This window comes from Moschus berezovskii, chromosome 19 (genome assembly GCF_049115385.1).
Source record: "Moschus berezovskii isolate FMDL1 chromosome 19, NW_MosBer_1.0, whole genome shotgun sequence".
Lineage (NCBI taxonomy): Eukaryota > Metazoa > Chordata > Mammalia > Artiodactyla > Moschidae > Moschus > Moschus berezovskii.
This window is the reverse complement of record NC_142478.1, coordinates 23471488-23492760: the sequence shown is the minus strand read 5'-3', so window position 1 is coordinate 23492760 and position 21273 is coordinate 23471488. Positions and strand designations below refer to the sequence as shown.

Below are 21273 nucleotides of genomic sequence, written 5' to 3'. Positions count from 1 at the left end.
AAAGAATCTTCCTGCCTATGCAGGAGACCCAGGCTTGATCCCTGGGTTGGCAAGATCCCCTGGAGAAGGAAAGGACACCCAACTCCAGCATTCTTGCCTGGAGAATCCCATGGACAAAGGAGCCTGGCAGGCTACAGTACACTGGATCTTAAAGAGAAATGACTGAGCTACAAACACTTCACTTACTATATTAAAAATGATCACAATCAGGTTGGCACCTTACACTTTCACAATATACAAACAGCTTAGAAATATAAGATAGCTTTGTTTTATGAATTTAACTTGCAATGAAGGAAGTCAATATACAGGCATTTTTAAAAGAAAAGTTCTTGCACTGTTTTTTCCCTTTAAAAATTCAACACAAATCTTTAAGACTTTCACATGATTTAGCTTTAATTTTACATAGTGATATTTATTGCCTATTCAGTGTATCCTTAATCTTCAATACTGTGATGTTATGTTATCAAGATATATTGAATTGGAACAGAAACATCAAAACTTTTCAGTAATTTGGCAAATTGACTGAATTGTTTTGGATCAGTTCTGTGAGCTCCTGCAGGATTGCAAGTTGCTATGTCAGGCAATCCATTTTTCACCCACAGAACTAAATCTCACATAAACCCACTTTCCCCTGAATTTTAATGTGTCAGTAATTCAAATTCAGTTTTGAATATTTTCAGACCTTAGCTGGTATCAAATGGATGAAACAAAGAAGCTAAGCTGATTTTCATAAATAACACTTCTTTGGTGACTCCACAGATGGTAATTTACTCATCTTTTACCTTAATTGTTATCTGTTGGTAAGTGGTAAATTTGATATAAGTGTGATGGAATGAACAATAATTTAAATGATTAACAAAGTTATAAGCCCCATCTGCTAAGTACCAAGAAAGAAAGAAATGATAAATGAATAACCGTTTTAATAACTTGTAAGAATTTGATGAAAGTCAATACTAATCCACCCTATAAACAGGCATTTTATTAAAAGAAAGATTTGTTAATCACCCTATAAACAAGCATTTAAAAGGAAGATTTGTCTAATCACACTATAAATAAGCATTTAAAAAGGAACAGATTAACTGTCAAATTACAGTTTTGGAAGAAAATTGCCTTGATGGATGATTATGATTGAAAAACATTGAGAGGAATCGAGTAAAGTCAACATTTAAAGGAATCAAGTAAGGTGAAATCCAGTAAGGAATGGAAAAAGGAATCTCCTTAAGTGCTTTTTAGTTGTTTCAAATAGAAGAAGGGCATGATATCAAAAGAGAGGAAATATAAATATAAATATGATGATGCTATAATGGAACAGACACTCCAGCCTTCACTGAGAAATTATCTGTGAAAAGTGAAAAATTTGCACTAATATCCTTAACCTGTGGCATGGGAAGTAATAAGAAGTGAGGGAGGCTGGAGAAGCAAGAAATTTGAGATGAAATGCTCACTATACGACAATAGACAAAGGTCTTCTATTTAATACAACAGTGCATTTTATTTATTTTACATCATCCAAACATTGATTTTCAGCTCTGCTTCTTAAATTACTGTTGATGCTTTAAATTAAGAACAGTGAAGTTATAAAAGTCTTTTTCTTAATGATAATATGTACTGAAAGGAAGTGAAGTTGAAAAGCAAAATGTATTTCAGTGTGGTTAGCATTTATATATATAACCTGCTGAAAAATAAACTGAAATTTCACTTGTAATTGCAATCCTTTCTACAAAGGAAGATGTGCCTTTTGAAAGATATATCATATCTATTCGATGTGGTACTCATTTGAGAATTTAAATACCTGAGTTTCAGCCATTTTAAGTTTATTTAACTTTTCCAGTCTTTCATTTCCCTACTAGTAAACCAAGGGAGATAAAATTTTCACCTCTTGGACAATATGCTCTGAGAAATAATTTGAAAAATGTTCAAGCAGTTACTATTATTATTATTTTTCTTTATACTTCAAATGCATTTAAATTCTTTAATCGACTGGATATATGGTAGACTACTTTCATTCCCATTACAGATCTCAAATTCATTCCTTTTCCATTGTAGTTTTCCTTGTTTGCCAAGCCAACTGAATGTTCCCACTCTACTATTCAAAATCCAACACTGAAATATGCTCTTATGAAGGGTATGCTTCTTGCAAAGCTTTTGAATGTATATGTAGGAACAGGACTCTGATTTATGGACGGTTCTTTAGCTTTACTTTAATTTTCCTTTTATTTTCATTGACAGTAAAATTTTCTGGAGAGTACAATCAAGATAGTGTATTCATAGAAATAACATTAATAGAAGCTTGGTCATAAACGAGAACAGTCATAACACCAATGTCCCTTACCAAGGCATTCCACACAGAGACATAACAGCACAATAAATAAAGAATTTGCCGTTTGTCACGCAACAACTAAAACAGAATTGCAGTAAAAAACTGTAATTTTATAAATGTTCCTATACTAATAATAAAAGCAAAAATATGAGATCATGCTCTAGAGACAAAAGCTAAGAGTGAGGAGTTATAGCAAAAAAACATTGCAAAAAATAAAAATGTTCAAGTATTGTGAGAGGAAAAGGGAAGATTTGAATGGAAGAGTTTCAGGATAAATCAATTATATTTACTACCCTAGGAGGGACACCGACATAATTGTCTTTGTCCATTAATACTTTATGCTGTTAAAATACACACTGTTATCCATTTAAAGGACAAGATTCTATTTCCTTGGGACACCTCTCATATTACAAGGATGGAATAAAATTCATTGTTTACCTTGATTATAAGTAGATGATAATACTTTAGAAGTATTCTCAAGAACAGGCCAGTGTGATGCCCTGCAATAGTAGGAGCCTGGTAGTTAAAAACTGATTCTACTCCTATTTCTTTAAATCATTGTCTGTGAAAGATACTTCCCAGTCCTGAAATAAAATTTCACTTCATGTTTCAATTTTCCTGTAAGAATTGAACTATTAGAACTAGCAGAGAGCAGTAAAAACAATAACAATAATAAAATAGATAAACAGTTTACTGATGCTAACTTTTTCAAAAAAAAAAAAGGTAATGAAAAAAGCTAGATCACTTACTGGAACTAAGAATTGAATAATGCTTTAGTGGGGTTATTCCTACAGGATAACAATTTCTTCCCCAACATAACTAATCTAAGCAGTGCATTTATTCTTTGTGGATGAATATTATATCAGATTTGAACAGTGGCTAGTTTCTACATGATTAGGAAAGACATGTTTGTCATGGGAGTAAAAAAATAAAATTTGTCTGTTAAATTACACATAAATATAAGGTACAAATGTATTTTTAAAATACAGATTAAAATAATCACACTTGCATTGTGTACATACGAAAATACAGTATTTAATATTCAATATACACAGACACATTTATGATAAATGCAACTATTTGGCAATGCCAGTTCTTTCAGGGATTTTGCTGTCTCCTATTTCCATATACATGGAAACAAAAATGCTCTGCCAACATCTCCTAGCTCTGGCGGACATCCTGAAGCAGTTTGTTAATCTCAGCCACTAGCTCACTGGCATCCATGAGTTCATGTTTGCCGTCATTGAGGTGGTTAAGCACATTATCAAAATCATCCTCTTCATAATTCTCAGGGATCTCCTCCATGGCCGGCAGCCATTTTGAAGAAGGCTGCACACTGGAGTGAGTTCCAAGTGGGGGCCCAGAGCTGCTGGTCGGGTTTTGAAAATGCGTGCTGGCTGCCCAAGCCGCCACCCCCTGTGGGTAGCCCACAGTCTTGGCTGGCAAAGGTCCCTTCCGGCGTTCCAGTGAGTTGGACCGGTCCATCTCACTGCACTCAGCATAAGTGTCCAGAGAAGGGGGCAAGAGGCGCTGGAACACGCTGCTCATCTCCGAGAGCAAAGAGGACGTGCTGGTGTCCCCAGAGTCCTCCTCACTCGGGGAGTCCTTCCCAAACGTGGAAAAACTCTTCTTCTTCTCACCAGAGTCTACAGGCTGCACATCATCCTCAAGACTCTGATGCGGATGCTGCTGCTGGGGCTGTGCTGGGAATTCCTCCCCGGGGATGAACATGTTGCTCCTATAATCCGAGGAGGGCGAGGGCAGCGGCGGCATCCAGCACTGGTCGGAGTGTCCCAGGACCCTGCACTCTTCCGTGCACAGCCTCATAGCTGCACGCAAGGAAAGCAACAAAAGCAACAAGGATTCAGTGTTACACGTCGTGTGACTCAAACATAATAGAAAAAATTGTAATTTTTTTTTTCAAATACACAATTTTAAACCATCATCATGATACTAACGTATTACTTTCAGTTCAGTTCAGTTCAGTTCAGTCGCTCAGTCGTGTCCGACTCTCCGCGACGTGGACTATAATTACGACTTTAATTTGACTGCTGGTTTTATGGACCTGGTGTATATGTGTTAAAGTCTCTCAGTCGTGTCTGACCCTTTGTGACCCCATGAACTATACAGTCCATGGAATTCTCCAGGCCAGAATACTGGAGTGGGTAGCCTTTCCTTTCTCCAGGGGATCTTCCCAACCCAGGGATCGAACCAAGGTCTCCTGGACCTGGTAATATATACTTTTTCTTGTCCATCAAATATGAAAGGAATATTATGACTCATGTACTTTTCAAGAATATCATCTGCTCCTCAAGCAATAAGAAAATGGACGGATAACTTACGAATGAAAATGTCTGGAAGAGAGCTAAGGTGTGAGTGATGAAATATTTGCTGAACATAAACCCTATGAAAACCCAGAGGTGTATGGTGAAATCCATAACTTTAGAATGCTACCAGATAAGCCTTGAGTAACACCTTTGAGTACCTTTTTATAATGTAGTCTATCTGACCTACTTTACTTTTAGTGGAGACACTGAGAATATAATAAATTAAGTAATTATATTTATCCATCTCTCATAAAAATACACTGGATTATTTATTGACTTGTTACTTAAAACAGCAGTGCAAATTATCCTCAACTACCAGCCATCTGCAGTTACTCTGTTAAGAATAAATCTTTTAGAGGTTTTAAATTCAAAGAGTTGGAAAAGTTATCAACAGATGAAGAATATGAGAAAGAACAAAACAAAACACTGGTTAGTTCTTCCAGATGTTATGATGCCCCATTGGAATGTGAGTGGCTACACTCAGAAAATAATCAGTGATATTAGAAAACCAGAAAAATGAAGAAGAAGGGAAAAATCTCTAAATTTGGCAAATATATTAACTACATAACCACCAAGAAATGTGAAGATGTAAAATACACTTCACAAACCATCCGTCTCTTTCAGTGATCATTAGGTCCTTTCAATATCATGATTTCATTTTAGCTCAAATGACAGTATACAGAAAATGCAAACTAATTATCTTAGATTTGAATTAAAATGGATTGATATCAGCCATACTTATACATTCAGAGCTAATTCTGTAGATCTGGCTGCTTAAGAATGATTTCTCTTCCAAATTATTGCTAAAAAGGATGACTCTTGAACAATGCCAAATCCCCTGTCAGGGGAAGCAAGTTGTCGAGTGTGCTTTTTGCTGTATCCCCAGCACTTGGTAAAGTGTCTGAAGTGACTGCATAGACTAGGCATTCGCTACATATTTTCTAATTATTATGGAAATTCAAATTAAAACACACAATGAGAAATCACCTCCAACCTATCAGAATGACTATAATAAAACACAAACACAAAAACCCAAAGGATAACAAGTGAGGGGTGTGTGGAGAATTGGCACCTTTGTACACTGGTGTTGGGAATGTAAAGTGGTGCAGGTACTGTGGAAAATAATATGGAGGTTACTCAAAACATTAAGAGAGAACCACCATATGATCCAGCAATCCCATTTTTCGGATTTACCCATAAGAATTGAAATCAAGATCTCAAAGAGATACAGCACTCCCCCTGTTTAGGAAAGCACTACTGATAATAACCAAGATGTGAAAACAAGCTAAATGTCTATCAACTGTTGAATGGATAAAGAAAATGTAATATATGCATACAATGGAATATTATTCAGCCTTAAACATGAAGGAAACTCTAAAATGTGATGATGTGGATGAACCTTGAGGACATTAAGCTTTGTGAAATAAGCTAGTCACAGGAAAACACATACTGCATGATTCCCTGTATTTGAGGCATCTAAAATGGTCCAATTCAGAGAATCCAGGAATGAAATGGTGGTTAACAAGCATTAGGCAGACGGGGAAATTGCTAATTAACAGGCATAAATTTTCACAGTCCATGGGATCGCAAAGAGTTGGACACGACTGAGCAACTGAACAGAACAGAACAGAAAGCAAGATTAAGTTCTGCTGTATAACACTGTACTACTGTTAACAATATCACACAGTTAAAATTTTAATAGAGTAAATCCCATATTAAGTGTTCTTATACAATAAAATAAAATTTTGGAAAAGATTTATGCACAAGGAAGTGAAGAGTAAATGTTGCCTTTCAGAAAAGGAGATGTAAAGGACTTTGTTCAAAGGTGTGGAAGTCACTGCTCTTCATCATGTGCACCTCGAAGATAATTCTGTTCTTATACCTCATCCATTCTGGGCCTCAGTTCTTAATAGAGAAGGAGTCAGTTGGAGAGCAAAAATGAGAGCAAGAACTGTGAGAAAAAAATGTCTGATTGTTAGGAAAGCTAGAAATTCAAAGTACGGAAGAAAAATGATGGATAGTGTGAATGCCAATCCCATGGAATCACAATGGGGTGAGAGAAAGAGCAATACTGAGAATCCTTGTGTCATTTTGCTGTGAAGAAAAGTGACATTTAAATCAGCAAGAATAAAAAATATGTAGATGTGCTGACTTCAAGCATTATTACTTTTTGGGGATATTTACCAACTATTGTTGTTTATCATACATGGACAAAATCAAAAGATGTTGAAAGTAACTGGAATACCTCCATAGCCATGAGGTTTTCTAAGCACTGAAATAACTATCAAATGGTAATTAATTTTTTCCTTAATTCCCTGAGTCTCTGAAAGTGGAAAGGAGATCTGTCTGTATTGTCTTACTCACATCCTTTTAGAAGGAAGAGTAACAGACCTAATGACATCTCTCCAGTTGTTTTCTGGCTTTAATTCTGTGGGAAGGTCTTAATTGTTTGATTGAATTTGTTTTGTTTTAATGTTTAATGATGGGGGAGAAAAGGAAAAATTACACAAGCTTCGAAGAATCCTAAGCATGATCAGCTTTCTAGAGAACTGAATGTAATGAAAATCACAATCAATACCATCTGAGTAATTAAAACAAAAGTTCACATGAAAAATAAACTTGGTCATAGGAATTTTAAGGCAGGGAATGCTATCTTATAACTTCATGATAAATAGATTGGGCTTTAGTTATAAAATAATAAATTAACATAAACTTTTAAAACTCAAAAATATGAAAAATTAATGAATAAAGATTAATGGAGATAAGGAGGGCTAAAATAATAGAGATGGAGAAACAGTGGCACAGAAGGGGGCGTTTCTTAATTTCATTGATATTTTCAACCTTTACCCCAAGACTCAACTGTGCGAAATCATTCTCAGTGTACATACAGTTTAGTGTCACAGATGTTCTACACCATATCCAACAAATCAGGACTTGTTGGCTAGTGGTGCAAGTGGCTAATCTTCCTTTGTTCCTTGAAAGCTCTTGTCAGGTGATTAAACTTTCTCTGAGGAGGGAAAGTCATGGGGAAACAGAAAACTCTGTTTTCCCACAGCAAGATGGTGAGTTTTGTCTCTGTACTAGATCTCATAGGCAGGACAGGAAGCAGGCATTGAATATAAGAAGATAAATATATGCCTAACTCCTATCAAGCCATTAGTCATTGAGTTATCAATCTATTAAGAGCCTGACATATGTAAAATGGTATTATAGCTGCCCGCTCTCAAATGGTTTCCAGTACTAGAATAATCAAGTGTGACAAATGAGGTCATAGATGTCTAAAGGGTCAAACTATATGATGCTGAGACAATATGTAAAAAAAAAAAAGAAATGTAGGATGTCACTTACATGTGGAATCTAAAAGCTATAACTGGTGAATGTAACAAAAAAGAAACAGGCTCACAGATATAGAGAATGAACTAATGGTTCCCAGTGGAGAGGGAGAAGAGGGAAGCAGCAAGATAGGGATAAGGGATTAAGAGGTACAAACTATTAGGTATAAAATAAATAATCTACAAGGACATATACAGCACAGGGAACATAGCCAATATTCTATAATAACTATAAGTGAAGTATAACTTTTAAAAATTGTGAATCACTGTATTATATACCTATAACATATAATATTGTATAGCAACTGTCCTTCAATAAAAATAAATTTAAAAAAAAGAGTAGAGGTGGATGCTGAAGCAGTTAAAGAGCAACTCAAAACAAACTTTGAGAGATGAATATAATTTAGATAGACAATGTAAAGAGAAGCTAGTTTTTCAGGTAGAAAGGTGAACATGAGCGAAGCATTGCGGTGTTATGTAGAAATGACCCTGCCTATTGCAAAAGATAAAAAAAATAATGAATTTAATAAGCTAGGACTGGATTTTACTGGCCTTGAAATGTCAAGACAAACAGCTGAATTAGGTGTTGCCGGGCAACAAAAGTCAATTACTGTTTTTGAACTAAACAATATAAAATGTTCTGAAAAAGTTGTTCAAGCTGAATGAAAGAAAGGTTTGACAAAGGAAGAAGCTATTGGAGCGTGAATATCACTTAATGTGCTGATACAGAAAAGCAACCGAAAGTAGGATACCAGCCATGAGAATGCAGAGGACATGGAATTAAAAAGGAATGTTTGAATTAAGTAATCATAGATGTTACAATGATTAAAAAAAAGTGTAATGAGCTCAGTCAAGGAGTATCGCAATGACATTCTGGTGTAGCTAACACTTTGGGAAAAGAGAGATTTTGCAAGCATTTGTGTTGAGTTGTAATTCAAAGTTGAATGAGTAAGGAAGAAAGTATGTTGACAAACATGAGCCAACAGACAAAAATGCATGCTGACTTTACTGTTCAGAATGCAGGGTCCTCCTGTGGGAATTAATAGAATGAATGACCAGAAATGACCCTGTTGGCAGGCAAAGCAACATAACATAATCTATATTTGATCACAGTCTAATGTAGAAAAAAACAGTTGGAATAAGACACTGAAATCCTAAAAATATCCATGCTTTAAAAAAATTGTGCTGATTTCTGTTAATTACATTCAGATGTGGACTTAACATTTTTTTCTACTTGGACTATTTCCTGGGAATATAAAGTTTACAAAGCAAAACTTTTACACACTAATGTGTTGAAAGAAACTGCCAGTGTGAAGAATTAACCAGAATATGAGTAATGTATCATCAGAATGATGGTGATAATTAAGTATAGATATTTGATTATGCACATTTCTATACTAGCCAAGCATACAAAAAGCTTAAGATATTTTATGAATCATTAGTGATTTCTTGGTGCTCTGTGCCTCTAGAATAGTTTCTACAATACCCCACATAAAGACAAGAAGCTAATGAGGCAGATGTGTATGTATTGTACGGAGAAGGCAATGGCAACCCACTCCAGTACTCTTGCCTGGAAAATCCCATGGGCGGAGGAGCCTGGTAGGCTGCAGTCCATGGGGTCGCGAAGAGTCGGACACGACTGAGCTACTTCACTTTCACTTTTCACTTTCATGCATTGGAGAAGGAAATGGCAACCCACTCCAGTGTTCTTGCCCGGAGAATCCCAGGGATGGGGGAGTCTGGCGGGCTGCCGTCTATGGGGTTGCACAGAGTCAGACACGACTGAAACGACTTAGCATTCATGCGTGTATTGGAGAAGGAAATGGCCACCCACTCCAGTATTCTTGCCTGGAGAATCCCAGAGACAGAGGAGCTTGGTGGGCTGCCATCTATGGGTTGCACAGAGTCGGACACGACTGAAGCGACTTAGCAGCAGCAGCAGTATGTATTGTAATACAATCTATTATAATACAGTTACATGGCCTAGCAAAAGAGCTCTCCCACCACACACCTAGACTAAGTATAATTTTGTGGAATTCCTTTTTAAAGACTTGTCTACATATGCACTGGTGTTATTAATGGTAATATAAAACTGAGCCTCTAACTTTCAGAAGAAATGTGACTCAGGAGAAGTCTAAAGTCACTTACTAAATAAGGCTCTAGTATATAGAGTTTATCAATATCCACCTATTATTTCATCAATTATTCTTTATTCTTTAACATTTATTTTAATTACTTTAATTCAAGCATTAGATAACTCTCCTTCCATGATCATCCCTGGTGGTGGTAACTTTGAAAATATAGGCTAGAATGAAAGAGGAGTTGTGACCTTTTTTAAAAAAATTAGATCATGATTAGCTATTGAATTAGAGAATTTCAGAGTTAAAAAATGACTTTAGGCATCATTTGGGCCCAGCAAGGCTATCTAAGCAGGGGCAGTTATTCTTTTAACTATAGTGATAAATGAATTGTGTCAATGAGTCAACTTTCTATTATTGAAAAAATAATTTAGGAAATATTGGTATCATACCCATGATATGTTTTCATTTTATGAAATAATGTAAGTTGGGAAATTATATTATTGAAAATTAGAGATCAATATTCAAAATTTGAGTTCCATCAGTATTATAGAATCATAGAAATTCAGCCAACTTTTTCACTTCATGGGTAAGAATAACAAAACTGTTTCTCTATGAGCAAATTGTCTGAGGCCATATATATTCTACTAGATTTTTCAAGAATTTCTCTTTAAATTGGTCTAGAGAATTTATGAATTTAACAAAAACAAACAAAAAAACCCCACCATGAGTGACTGTGTAAGTATCAGCTTTCAATGTACATTGATTGTAGCCCTTAATGCCACTGGAAGTCCTTCCCATACATCATCCTGTCAGAAATGCAGTATCTATTACAGTAATAACATAATTAAATAAGCAGCATTTCATTGGTTCTCAGACAGGTAGGAAGACTTTAGAAAGGCAAAACAAAGATGTCACTCAAAGTATTAAAAAAAAAAAACTGTTACTTTATATTATTCTTGATAGATTTGTGTTTATGAGTAGAGGCATGGGTTCAAATCTCACCTCTAAAAGATACAAATTGCTTGATTTTGTATACTTTTTTTTTTAACCTTTATAAGTGTCTGTTTTCAAATCTTTAAAAAAAGAGAACACTACTGTTATTACCACCACCACTAATTGCTATGACAGAGTGTTGGGAGAGGCAGTGCGGGTGCAGAACTCATGAACCCAGAGGAAGCACTGGGGCATCACTGGTGACTGTGTGACTGCCTGGATGAATATTAACACTCCTGCAGCTACTGCCACCATTACGACTACAGTTTACGAGAGCCAGTGTTTGTGTTTACTGATCTCCACTGAGTTTCTGTGGCTCTCTGAAGCTCCCTCAGGTCTATTTCCTAAACTATATTACTTATCTATTTAGGAAACAGTTGTTCATGGACTCACATAGGTAATACAGTTTTGTTCTCCTTTTCTTTCATTTATCACTTAATTTATTCATTTATCAAGTGGCAGTTATTTGATCCACATTCAGTGGAGTTTAGAAATATAAGTAGCCAAAGGAATAGGTTCTGAAGGGTTGATTTAATATTATAGTCTTTAGTAACAGGATTGCTACAGTAAGGCAGTCAGTATTTACTCAGCTGGATCTGAGAGCTTCTACTGCAGGATTAGAGAGGAGGGACTCTAAGGAAAACGTGGCTCACAACTTAATAGGGTCTCCTCCATCTAGCTGTGTACTTATAAATTCCCCTCCTGGACTCCTGCGCCTCCTTCATTACAGTGGAGACATAAAATGAAAGGTGGCAAAAAATATTCCTTGCTTGCCACCTACAAAGATGCATTCTTTTGCCTATTTTTAGTGATTGAAGTGTACCATTCCCTAGTGTATTTTCATCTCTGATTATGTGAGTTGGTTCCCATCACAGGAAATGTGTCCTCCAAATTATAGTCCTGCTTACCACTAGGCACCAAAACAGGCTGTCTGAATAAAAAACAACCACCCAGTAATTTGACAGAATTGCTCAAGAGTGCCCAATGGCAGTAGTGGATGGAGGAGAAAGAGGAGGGAAGTGGTGTGGTTTTTATCCTCCTCTCCCCATTCCTTCCTTCTTGTCCTCTTAAGCGTTCCTGTTTATTCCCTCTCTACCAACTGATTACTATGAATTTTAATTAAACTATATAAAATTGTTTCAATTTATGTTCATTGCTGATAGTGCGCATATAGCTACTTTACTATAAAGAAAACATAAAAGCATGGGAGAAACCACTCACTCCACTGGTGCAGTAGACCTGAAAATAAGGATTTATCTATCACCAGACTCTTACCTGCTGGAATTCTTCCATCTGTAAGAAACAGATCACTGAATCCTTCACCCAGCAGCCTGTCTATTGGAGAATCTCGCCCCAGATCATAATCACTGTCTCCTGCTTCACTGTCACCACGGCCACTGTCTTTCAAGCTAAATTTGTCCATGTCTTGAAGGGCATATCTAGAAAGAGAAGTCAAGGAAAGTATAGATTTTACTCTTCAGCATTAGGTTATTGGAGATATAATAGGTAACAGGAGGGCCATTCATACCTATAGCTCCTGGAATACTTGTTTCCTCTAAAACTTGGCCTTGGCTGATATTGTCCCTGGTGAAGCATTGAAAGAAGCTGGGAGACCTGCTGGAAACCAAACAGACTGTATTGATTCCTGGAAACAAATCCCCCAATACTCAAAAGCTTTAAGCAAGCAACTACAGTTACAACTTACTATTTCATCCTAATTAATTAAACATATTATCTTCATTTTAAAGACCTACACATGCTAGACTCTAATAGACCATGCAGCCAGCCACCAAACAGAACTAAGTCCCACAGAGATTTAGATGTTACCATACAGCTGACATTTTTCTTTTTGAAAGAGGATTCCTTTATTTAAAAAATGATTGATTACCTCTATTTTATTGTTCAGGTTAAAGTGATCAGTTATAAAAATACATGGACAATGCTGTAAAAAATACATGGGAAATGCTGTAAAATGCTGTAAAACACATGTAGTCAAAATAATGTCAGAAAGATTTCAAAAGTTGAACAAACACACATGCACTGGGATGGGATTCCGTAAGCCTCCATTTTAAAATTTTTCTTAGAGACCATAACTATGAGAATTAGAGCAAGCCCCTTTGTTTCTGGCTTGAAGTATCATAGTCTGAGGATAAGAGGACTCTAATTAGATAGTCTCTTGGTAGCTTCACATTTACTTTTCAACATTACACATAGTACATGCAAGCATGCTGAGGTGTGTGTACTTGCTTTATCTACATAATGTAATGTGCATCCTATTTAATTTCCATTTTGTTAGTGCTGTTACTTAGTAATGGAAACATTACATTTAAGAACTAAGGCATAGACAACTTCTGACCACTAACAACTGAGTGTGTCAGTGAACAGGTCCAGGGTGTGATCTTACCTCAACAGCAGGGGTGGCATGGGTGAGTTCTAATGAGAAATTCTCTGGCACGTGGTTTGATGAGATGGTCACCAAACTGTTGAGGGACTGGTGACTGTTGTGACTCTGCCGGCTGCCCATTTGCCCTCTTTCTAAGGTAGGAGATGAAGACGGAGATGACCTGTGATGAGATCTGATGGGCAGGGTGCCATTAACGGTAGGTACCAATGTGATGTCCCCTTTGTGGATCTGCCTGGAGGGTCTTTTGGGGTGATGCTGGTACGTCGATTCTGCTACCCTGCAGTTGTAGGATCTAGTGTCTTTTTTTTCTCGGTTACACCTAGTTGCAAACAGCACCATAATAACCAACAACACTGCACAAATTGCTCCTAAGGAAATGATTATAATCATAGAGACATCCAAGGGTGCCTGGCTTACTGAGGTCATTGCTGTACTTGTCACCGACTCTGCATATTCAAAGATCACACACTTCAGAAGGACTTTGGTATGCAGCTGAGGATTGCCTTTGTCCTGGATGACAACTGAGAGCTCCCATTCTGTATAGGGAACAGATTCCATGCTTACGTTGGTATGGATGTCACATGATCGTGGATCAATTACAAAGATATTCTCCTCATTACCTGCTACTATGGAACAGCTGAGTTCTGCATTCACACCAGAGTCTCTGTCAATTGCCCTAATTCTTGTGACATGAAAGCCGCTTTCAGCCCCTTTGGGGATGGAGATTTCTGCAGTGTTATTGCGCAGTGCAGGCCCTATAACCACAGGGACATTGTCATTTTCATCAATGATGGTGAGCACAACTGTGGTATTGCTTACAAGTTGCTTTGGACTTCCACCATCTCTTGCTTCGACCACAAAGGTGATCTGACTCACCTCCTCATGGTCAAAGATTCTGAGGGCATAGATGGCTCCATTAGATGGGTCAATGGTTACATATGTAGTTATGGAACTTCCCAGGATAAAACTCTCCAAAATGGTATATGTCACTTGCCCATTTTCTCCAAGATCAGGATCTGTGGCTGTAACAGTGGTGATATATGCCCCGGGTGAGTTATTCTCTGAGATTGCAAATTCATATCGACTTCTCTGGAAGTGGGGTGGATTGTCATTTATATCATTGATTTGAACAGTAAAATGTTTTACTGTGGAGAGACTGGGTGTCCCCTTGTCCTCAGCGATTACAGTCAAACTGTATTCAGATCTCTTTTCTCTATCCAGCGTGGCATTCGTCAAGATTAAATAATTGTTTTCATAAGTCTTCTGAAGTTTAAAGTGACCATGTCCATGAAGCTTACAAACTATTTCTCCATTCATCCCAGAATCTTTGTCCTGAACCCTGACCAAGGCAACAAATGTGTCAATAGGATCCCCTTCAAAAATATAAGAAATTTCTTCTTTTCCAGGGGACATGAGGTTTATGCTAATTTCAGGTTTATTGTCATTAACATCCACAACCTTAATTATAATTTTGCAATGAGCTGGGATTGAATTTGGACCCAAATCTTGAGCCTGAACATCAATCTCATAGGATTTGGTGATTTCATAATCCACCTGCTTGAAAAGAGTCAAATGTCCTCTTTCTGAATCAATCTTAAAAGTCTCTATAATTTTGGGAGACACATGACTGCTGAAGGAATAGACAATTTTCCCATTAGCGCCCTCATCTGGATCAGTGGCATTCAGATCAAGGAGCAAAGTGCCAACGGGGGAGTTTTCTAAGAGTTGTATTATATAAGACTGCTGCTCAAAAGCAGGGCTGTTGTCATTAGAGTCTGAAATGCTGATTTTTAGTATGGATGAGCCAGACCTCTGAGGCACCCCCATGTCCGAGGCGGTGAGCTGAAGCTCATAGCTTGACTTCAGCTCCCGATCCAGCTCTCTGACCACTATGAGTTCTGCATACTTCGCTCCATCAGTCCTGGTTCGAACCTCGATATTAAAAAAATCATTAGCAGAGAGAGAGTACGTGTGGAGGGAATTTTCCCCAACATCTGGATCAAATGCACTGTCCAGAGGGATACGGGTCCCCACTGCCGCGCTTTCTGAAATCTCAATAGGTATGAGAGATCTTGAAAACTGGGGTGAATTGTCATTAATATCCAGCACTTCAACTTCAATATGGAAAAGCTGCAGATGCTCAGTGGGCAGAGTGATCACATCAAACTCTATGGAACAGTTCAAGTTTTTCTGGCATAGTTGTTCGCGATCAATTTTTGCTCCTATGCTGATTTCCCCGTTATCCTCGTTGACCACGAGTAGAGGAGAATTTCCCCGTTGCATGGCTCGGAAGCGAACAGTAGAAGGATTAGGTAGCTTAACTAACACATCAGCCACATCCTCTGATAGTCTTGCAATTACCGATCCAACCCTCTGCTCCTCATAAATCCTGTATTTCAAATTCTTGCCCAGCACATCCAAGTTGAAAGACACCACCAGGAGTGCAAAAACAAACGTAAAGTGCATTTTAGCATTCATTTGGTACATCGGTCAGTTTATGAGATTCCGCTCACAGAGCAAGTTAAAACAGCAAACCGATCCCCTCAACTTCCTTTGGCAACTTAAAGCTAAGCTACATTTGGTACCGGAAACTTGAAAGCGTCTCTTAATAACCCAGCACAGCAATTAACAGCTCGCAAACTTTTGGTTTATACACACCGTGTCACGCCTTCCAGATATTACCGGCATGGAGTCCAGTCCTCGCATTTGTTTGGCCGTTCGTCCTCTTGGCAGGCAAAGAGAGTGTCACCTCCGCGTTTTCCCCCTTGTGTAGTCGGAATCCATCTATTGCAGGGTGCCGGCGGAGTCCGCAATGGATCTTTCCCGAGCGATTCTCTCTCCCTTTCTCTGCTCGGCTGCAGACTAAACGCCCGTGATTGCTGACTCCAGTCTAAAATCTGTACAACTTCACTTCAACTCAGACAAAGCTCTCCTGCCCGGCGTGTGTTGAATCGCTTCCAGCCAATCAGCGCCCTTCCAAATCAAAAGCTGATGGAGTCCCCAAAGCGAGGGCTGGGCAGACTGGAGAGGAGGGTGGGAGAAGGAGAGAGACGGGGAGGGCTGGGGGGCGGGGGCCGGGGGCCGGGGGCGCGGGAGCCAGCGAGCCTGGGAGGGCAGGGCCGGTGGGGGCTGGGGGAGCAGGATGCGCGAGGCTCCGTGGCCGCTCCTGCCTCCTCCGCCCCTCTCCCTTCCTTCTCTGCATCTACTGCATTCACTTTCTCTGAGCGTGCCACGACAAAGGAGAGACAAATTACAGAAGAAAAACTTTAAATCAACTTCTGGTCGCCTTTATTTATCTGGTATTTTAAATTGGCCTGGTTTTCTTAATTGCCCTTTCTTCTTCCGCAAACATGTAATCATCTTGCTTTTCATAGTCCTTAAGTACTGGTTTAACTTAAAATGCCTCTAAGTGCATTTTGTTGGTGGAGGAATTTAATAAAATTTGAAAACTTGCTTCTAATTATGCTTGTTGGCCCGCCTCCTTCCCCTCCCCCTCTGTAAATACTTGGGTCTTTCTCCTTTTGTGAGCACTAGCAGATTTTCTTGTGCTCTGTTTTAAAGAACAGAACTAGTAAAGAGGTTTCATTTTCTGTTTTTCTTTCATCTTTATTCTTTGAAGATAAGAAAAAGGCTATTTTCCACTCTTGATTTCTCTTAATTAGCAAGATTTGAAGGAACACCTTAAGATTTGAAACTAATTAACAATGTAGTTCTACCTTTCTTGCCTGGAGTTTGGCCAAAATTGGCTATGATATCTCTTTGCCCTGTACTTCAAAAAATCCTATTTACCTTTGGTAAAAGGCATTTCATGGTTTAGCATGTCAATTTCTACGGAAAAAGTGCTAGACTATCTATACATGTTGAATCTTCACAATGAATACTGGGGGGACATGGACTCAGAAATTTACAAGTCAAATTTTTATAATATATGTATTATTTATGAAAACACTTTTAGGATTTGTATTTTAAAAACCCAAAGCTTGTTTACATTGAAAAATAAAATGCCTGAGCTGAAAATTGCATTTTGTGTGCATCAAAATGCTAAGGAAATATCATGGGAGGTTTGTGCTCTATCCAGGTCACAGAAACTGATATGGTATTCTTATTTGAAAATATGATTATTTATGATGTTCTTTCTGCTCTGCAATTCCTTTTAAGTTTATCATCATGGCTCTATTCTTAATGCTTTTTTTCATACCTCTTGCATTATTCCTCAGCTGTCTTCATCCACTTGCATATTTGCTGTTTCACATAATCTCACTGTCACTTTTTCCCATTTATTTTCTCCCACTCTATTTTGCCCCCCAGAAACATAAAAAAAAAAAAAAAGTAATTTTCTGATTTTTCTACTTTGCTTACTCTCAGCAGAGCTCAGCTAAAGTAACTAAGAAGATTCTTTCCAAAAAAGAAAGCAGAGGAGTCTCAGCATGAATTCTCCTTCTTTTTAGGCATTCAAAAGCATTTTATAAGCCATTGTCTTTTTCTCCCCTCTCCAGAAACCAGTGCTGTGTGGCAAATTGTGCAGAATAGAAATGCCTATAATGAATGTATTTAGTACTGGGTCACGCTGATGAACATTCTGCCCCCATGAATAATACTGTTTTACAAGTTTGTAGCCCTTTCAAATTGCTGATCCCCAAACCCAAAGCAAAACTAGGAAAACTACCACAAGCAACTGGGACTTTAGAAACCCATAGCCATCTGTCCTAGATCTCTAACAATCTGAGCCAATAATTATATCAATTCAGGCTTTAGTGAACCCCTTTGCAGACACCAAAAGAGCAAAGAAAGGAATTAGTGACTATTCAAAGTTGGGGTGAAAATTCAAAGGTAATCTAATTCTGTTAGTTCTAGGAGAGTTTTCTTGTTGGATTTGGTAAGTCTACCTCCCAATACCCCAAGAGCAATGGTTTTGATAATCTTAATGTAAAAGACATTTTCCCAATGCTTAAAAAGTAAAAATATCTTTAAGATCTTTCACTTATTTCTGATAGTGAGCTTGAACAGAAAAGAGCTTCAGAAGTACCTCACTGAAATATTTGAAATCGATTAGAAATTAATAGAAACTCATAAGAAAGGTGTTTCCATGAGTAAATCATTATAGAACATTGACTCCTTTCATGCAGGAGGGTTTTTTCCTCTTGTTGTATCATCCTTACCAAATACTGCTTCATTTTCAGCTGGTCATTCTCTCCCTGAGGAATTATATATACCTACATGATAGTATTTCGCTTTTGATTTCTCCTTAGTGTATATTACTCTGTTTTTTCAAACTTGTTTTCAAAAAGTACAAAATAGAAACTAAACCTTTCCTTCGAACTTTCGATTAGTTCCAGCAATTCAAAATGTCCTTATTTGGTAGCCCTGAATAGAAAATCCTAAAAAAAAAAATCTGTCCCTTAGATTCCTTGCTGTTTGAGAAAGGGTTTGTGTCAGGGGAGGAAAACTGATAAACTTCTGTTCCGTTCAGTCGTGTCCGGCTCTTTGCAACCCTGTGGACTGTAGCCTACCAGGCTTCTCCGTCCATGGGATTCTCCAGGCAAGAATACTGGAGTGGGCTACCATTTCCTTCTCCAGGGGATCTTCCCGACCCAGGGATCATACCCGGATCTCCCACATTGGAGGCAGACGCTTTAACCTCTGAGCTGATTGGATTTAACTTTCTTCTTGAATTTTACAAAGTCATGAAAAAGTGATAGACCCTGAAACAACTTCTTAGATATCCTAGTGATGAAGTAGTGATAGAATGCTCCTTAGTGTCCAAACTTGTTTGACATGGAGACCTTTGTTGACAAGAAAGAAGAGGGTTTCTTCTCTTGAGGACTGTGGCATTCTAAGTGATGATAGCCGCTGCAGCTCCTGGAGGAGAATCTCAGCTACTTCTATCCTGTTGTGCATATTTTATTCACAAATCTCCTTTTACTTCATTAGCCTAAGTTGGCTGAAAATTGCTAAACCTAGAGAAAAGATACCAGCTGGCATAGGGTATATATCCAGCCACTTCTACCATGTCATTTCTTGTGATAACTTTTGGCTGTTCTGTCCATGGGATTCTCCAGGCAAGAATACTGGAGTGGGTAGTCATTTCCTCCTCTAGATCTTCCTGACCCAGGAATTAAACCAGGGTCTCCTTCAGTGCAGGAAGATTCTTTACTGTCTGAGCCACCAGGGAAGCCCAGCGAAAACAAAGCTTTATAATTCTAAATCTTTAATGGTTTCTTTCCTACTGAAGGTGCTTCCCTGGTGGCTCAGTGGGTAAAGAGTCTGCCTGCAGTGCAGGAAAGCTGTGTTCGACCCCTGGCTTGGGAAGATCCCGAGAGAAGGAAATGGCAAAACACTCTAGTATTCTTGCCTGGAGAATTCCATGGACAGAGGAGTCTTGTGGGCTACAGTCCATGGGGTCACAAAGAGTCAGACACGACTGAGTGACTAACACTTTCACTTTTCTTTTTTCCTACTGAAGAAGAGAGGAAAGGTAAGACTCAATTGTAAAGCTCATATACTTCTCCATTACATCAACCATAGTGACTTTCTTAGTGCTGGAATACAAAATTATAGTCACTAAAATTATATCTTACAAACAGATGTCAATTCTGTTTAAATTTTTTAGTTATTAATTTGTATTACTATGGGATCTCACAATCTTTTTGCAAATTGGTATACCATGATAACCTTTCTCATACCATTTGTTGTGAAATGCCTTGTATGAGGAACTTATATTCTTGCTTGTAACAAACCTAATAGTTACTCTACTATATATCTTGGGAAATGAAAAAAATGAAATGAAATGAAAAAAAAAGAGCAAAAGCTTTACCAGCCAGAAGTTGTTAAAGTTAAGAAATCTCAATACTCTGGAACTATTTCAAGTAAAAACTTGACTTTTTATATGAGCCCAACTCATGTACCAATGCAGGTACCACCAGGTGGTAGTTGTATAATCTTGAACAGTTTATTTATCTTCTCCCAATCTGGCTAATTCTGTGGGACTAATCATTGTTTGCTATAAAGAATTCTCATAAGAATTTTAAAAATTATATAGAAGAAACATACAGCAGAGAGAGGAAACACTAAACAAAGTTTCCGTTCTGTTCGTTCCGTTCAGTCACTCAGTCGTGTCCGACTCTATGCGACCCCGTGGACTGTAGCCTACCAGGCTTCTCTGTCCATGGGATTCTCCAGGCAAGAATACTGAAGTGGGTTACCGTTTCCTTCTCCAGGGGATCTTCCCGACCCAGGGATCGAACCCGGGTCTCCCGCATTGGGGGCAGACGCTTTAACCTCTGAGCCACCAGGAAAGCCCAAACAAAGTTTAGTTTCCTTTTCTTAGCCTCTGTGTGTCTGTTTTCTTCCTAATATCCGTCAGAGGGGTGGAGGAAGGACTGTGAATTATAACCACAGTCCTTCTTGCTTTTCAAGCTTTTGGTTTAGATACTTATATAATTTTATGCTGGAAAGATGAATCTCTCCCCATTTTTGATTTATGAAGGTCACTTGTGAGCCATAGTTGACATAACTAACAGTAGTGATCCATGAAGATCTTGAAAACTTGGTGGTTCACTGAAGAAAATTCCTTAAGTTCCATAAACATATTTAAGTATACCTAGACCATAAAACATAGAAATGTATGTATTTAATACTGCAATACAGGTAAAAGAAGTTCATGTTGTTCTCCCTGTTTTCCATTTTCTAACCTATTCAAGAATATACAATATAAAATCACTAAACAGTATGAACTCTTTATTGGAACATAATTATCAACATAAGATCTAGGACTGCGACATGGGAATGGATCCTAAATTATCCTGAGATTTGTAGA

General features: G+C 38.0%; 1 protein-coding gene across 2 annotated transcripts; it reads right to left on the bottom strand.

The window, feature by feature from the left end:
• Positions 1-1125: 1125 nt before the first annotated feature.
• Positions 1126-16457, bottom strand: PCDH18 (protocadherin 18). 2 transcript variants are annotated; one of them, XM_055405214.2, is made up of 4 exons: positions 13458-16457; positions 12582-12670; positions 12329-12492; positions 1126-4149 (listed from the first exon to the last, which is right to left on the bottom strand). In XM_055405214.2, the coding sequence occupies exons 1-4, from the start codon at positions 15942-15944 to the stop codon at positions 3482-3484; spliced, it is 3408 nt and encodes a 1135-aa protein (XP_055261189.1). In that variant the 5' UTR covers positions 15945-16457; the 3' UTR covers positions 1126-3481. The 2 variants fall into 2 exon arrangements, with proteins under 2 accessions (XP_055261189.1, XP_055261190.1); XM_055405215.2 differs by having other exon boundaries at positions 1127-4149; positions 12582-12667; positions 13458-16456.
• Between the last annotated feature and the right edge of the window lie 4816 nt (positions 16458-21273).